Here is a 4034-nt window from a genome sequence, read left to right as displayed (position 1 = left end):
GGATGATAACTCTTAACTCACCCAAATCTATTGCTTGTCAACAGTTTCGTACGCTTGCGAATTTCACATGAACAATATACTTATAAGTATAATTTATCCAAACACGCATAATAATTAATGTTACTTTTTGTATTCGTAAAATGATTATTCCTTTTTAAAGCCCATCCAAACATGTTCTTGGGGTGAAGGATGAAAGGCAACTATTGTACATAATAAAATGTGAAAATTACAAATGAGAAAAAATCTAACATTTGAAATTTTTTAATATTCATTTTTAGTATTTTTATTGGCGATGATAATGCAATTGTGAAATATCACTCTCATACCACCCAAAAAAAAAAAATGAAAATAAATAAAGAGGGAGAAAGAAACGAACTTTAAAGCATGTTCGGTACATTTAATAGGAATAAGAGGGATATCACATTCTTAACTCGAAGAAAATGCCTCACACCAAATGTAGACATCATTTGGCCACCCAATTTAATACGGTAGGCAACAAATTGATAATCAGTTGACCTTCATTACAGGGAATGAAGTGTACGCACAAATGACAATAAATGGGCTTTCTTGAGCAAATACCCAGTTGTCATTTCTTCTTCCTTTGGTGGTCTAGATTTGGAATTCACCATTATTCAACATGGTTTTCAACATTTTGAGCAGAGCATCTTTTTCCCACTGAAAAAAATGGGCTTCAACTACTTGTACGGGGATACAATACACTTTTCCTAAGAGTACATCTCCAAATCTGCTGAGGTACAACTACTTGACTTTCTTTTTATTCAACTTTACCTAGAGTGTAGAGGAACTTTCCATGGTATAATGAGGGATTTTCCTTCTTGTTTTGGTGAAAATGGTGTACAAATTGCTGATTCTTCATCATCTAATGCAACTAGGGCAACCCAAAATCTTGTTACTTGTGTTTACCATTGTCAATTACAAAGCGTTTCTCGCTTCATCACTATTACATGGACTAAGTATTTGATGGGCCAAGGATTTAGTGTTGGAATTGAAAATTCAACAAAACAATGCCTATGTAAAGTTGACATCAAACCCTGGTTGTTTTCCAAGAGAAAAGGGTTCAAGAATTTGGAGGTGGGCTCTAATTTAATTGATATCTATTGGGATTTATCCTCTGCAAAATTTGGTTATGGACCAGAACCCTTAGAGGGTTTCTATCTAGCTGTTGTGTTCAATCAAGAACTGATTTTACATCTTGGGGACTTGCAAAAACAACTGTACAAGAAAATAAATGTGTCTCCCCTTTCTAGTAATGCAGTTTTTGTTGCTAAAAGGGAACATATATATGGCAAAAGATTGTACAATTCTAAGGGTCAATTCTGTGATAAGGGGAAAGTACATAATATTGGTATTGAATTAGACACCGTTGGGGGGAGTAAGGATCCATGTTTAGTGATCAGCATAGACAGCAAAGAAATGATAAGAGTGACACATCTTAAATGGAAGTTTAGAGGCAATACTACAATTGTGGTGGAGGGATTTCCAGTTGAGGTTTATTGGGATGTTTATGGTTGGCTGTTTGGTAATGTTATGGGCAATGCAGTTTTCTTGTTTCGAACTCGACTCTCAACTGAGAATGAGAAGTTCTGGGCTTACCAGTCTCCTCTTCCCAGCCCCTCTGTATTGAATTGGGATGGTTCACATAAGTTTAGTGATCCTCAGTTGCAAGATAAGGGATTTTCATTGATATTGTGTGCTTGGAAGAATGAATAGTAAGTGTGTTTATGCTTTCAGACTTCATACTTAACGAAGAAATAAAGACATACTTCGAGTGATTATGTTTTCTCAGGTTCGTGATCTGGTAATTCTTGCAGAGCTACACGTTAGTACACACGTTGTTGAACCTGAAGAACACTCAAAGTGGGCTACATTTAGAACACTTAATGCATGTTTGGCACACACTATTAAAAACATGCTAAAAAATACGATAGATAAGATTTCAGCTTCTTTTTTTCTTTATTAATATTGTCTTGCACTGTTTAATTTACCTTACCAGTTTGGAAGTGGTTTAGTGTTCTCCAATAGATATTTTGCTAGTCTTCAAGTCCATCTTGAGAAGGCCACTTGATGTTGTATATATACGGCTGAAAAACACTATTATCCTTTGATTTTAAAGGATAATATTATAGAAACGTGTTTAATTTATTGTCTAGTCCTTTCTAATACTGCAATCAAAGACATTTTGAAGATCTGCATGAGAGGAAGTGTTGGGTTGGAATCGTTATTTTTAGCATATATGTTTTCTTGCTTGTTGCAGTTGGATAGTTTGTTTAAAGACGAGACTGGCAAGTTGTTTGACAGTTTTATTAGTAAAAAATGTAATACTGAAACTCAATAAAATAAGCTACTCAAAAAATAAGTCTAATTTACTTTAAAGATGCTTAAGTCTCTTTAACTGACTTAAGTTTTTACAAATTAAAGGGCAATAGGGATTGTGCCAATCTTGAAGGCCTCCAGGTTTGAAATGATTATTACTTCAATTGATGGGAATTCATGATGATGAAAGATTAATTAACAATTTTATCGACATGTAATAATAAAGTAAAAGTGCGCATTTGAAGGGACTAATTGCAATCTATGATAAGAGCTTTAACTGTGTTCTTAAAGAAAAAGGTGTCAAGGCAACCATTAATACACAACCAAATTAACTTTAACTTTATAAGATTTTTTATTTAATTTTTTCTCTTTTAAAGGAAATATGGTGTAATTGGGGCATATGACACAAGTATCATTTTTGGTTGCATAGCCACAACGGCAAAGGGCCTTTCTCATCATGTTTGGAAGACTTTTAAGGATAAGCTCTTCAGCACAAGATTCACAAAGGTATGCTAATAATGCCAAAAACCTTTCTTGTACACATTCAGGCTACTTGAGTGTTCTAGTGGACATATCTATTTCGATAATGTATTCTATTATTTATTACGTTTGATTTGATATCAAGTTTGACATAATGAATAGATATTGCCTACTAAAACGAGTTCAAGATGAACAACAAAATAACATTTCCGCGAAAAAGATCTAGAAATTACGCACTATCCATTGAGAAAGTATCAATTTCAACAAACAAAACCATGACCGAGTTACCTCGACCATCCTCGATAAACATTGATGCTTATCACAACTATGTGATTTATCACGTATTATTTGTCAACGATTTCATATACTAGCCAAATTTTCACGAACACGTCTCTTGCCCACAATTTCAACTGAGTACCTTCAAGCTTGAAATCCTAACCTGAAATAAATTACAGAAGTGATTCCACACTTGCACCTGCAAGAACTGATGATGTGTAGATTCAGTAGAGGCATTTAAGGGGCGGCATTGGCATTTGGATGCCAAGGATATTTGCCACAAATTCCAGCAGAACAGATGAGATCTTAAGTTGGATGGTTACGTGCCATATGAATTTCAATGATGTTAATTGAGTCTTCTACTCCTCCTGGTTCTGATTTCCTCCCAGAAAGATTTTACAGAGACTGCTAGACAGGATCCTAAACATTTGATCATTGGTTTCAGGCTGCAATGGTACTTCTTTGATTCTTAAAACTTCATGTTCTGGCAGCACCCTTTTAATATGGCAGTGTCCCACTCTCCTGTCCAGAATTCATAAACTTGTACGGTTGAGCACTGGACGCGTGTGTTGCAGCCTGAGCACTGGACGCGTGTGTTGCAGCCTGAGCACTGGACGCGTGTGTTGCAGCCTGAGCACTGGACGCGTGTGTTGCAGCCTGAGCACTGGACGCGTGTGTTGCAGCCTGAGCACTGGACGCGTGTGTTGCAGCCTGAGCACTGGACGCGTGTGTTGCAGCCTGAGCACTGGACGCGTGTGTTGCAGCCAGTGGAGAATTTTGTGCAGGAAATGAGCTTCTCGACGCGCCTATTGATGAGACCCATTATGACTCCGGGAAACAATCAATCAATTAGTCTGTATGTGCAAACTAAATGTATACGGAACAATTCCCCACACCATGTGGGTAAAATATTGCCAAAAAAAACCCCACCCATCCTCACCCAT

General features: G+C 36.6%; 1 protein-coding gene across 3 annotated transcripts; it reads left to right on the top strand.

The window, feature by feature from the left end:
- Window positions 1-413: 413 nt before the first annotated feature.
- On the top strand, window positions 414-3686 carry LOC111402020. Of its 3 annotated transcripts, XM_023030053.1 has the most exons (3): window positions 414-1807; window positions 2712-2841; window positions 3270-3686. In XM_023030053.1, exon 1 carries the CDS (start codon window positions 820-822, stop codon window positions 1729-1731), a length of 912 nt encoding a protein of 303 aa, XP_022885821.1. In that variant the 5' UTR covers window positions 414-819; the 3' UTR covers window positions 1732-1807; window positions 2712-2841; window positions 3270-3686. The 3 variants fall into 3 exon arrangements, 2 of the variants coding, with proteins under 2 accessions (XP_022885821.1, XP_022885812.1); XR_002704155.1 differs by lacking the exon at window positions 3270-3686 and having other exon boundaries at window positions 414-753; window positions 2712-2969; XM_023030044.1 differs by lacking the exon at window positions 3270-3686 and having other exon boundaries at window positions 2712-2969.
- The last annotated feature ends 348 nt before the right edge of the window (window positions 3687-4034 follow it).

Source organism: Olea europaea, chromosome 1 (genome assembly GCF_002742605.1).
Source record: "Olea europaea var. sylvestris chromosome 1, O_europaea_v1, whole genome shotgun sequence".
In the NCBI taxonomy this organism is placed as follows: Eukaryota; Viridiplantae; Streptophyta; class Magnoliopsida; order Lamiales; family Oleaceae; genus Olea; species Olea europaea.
Note: the sequence above shows the minus strand (reverse complement) of the source record. Positions and strands in the feature narration are given on the sequence as shown.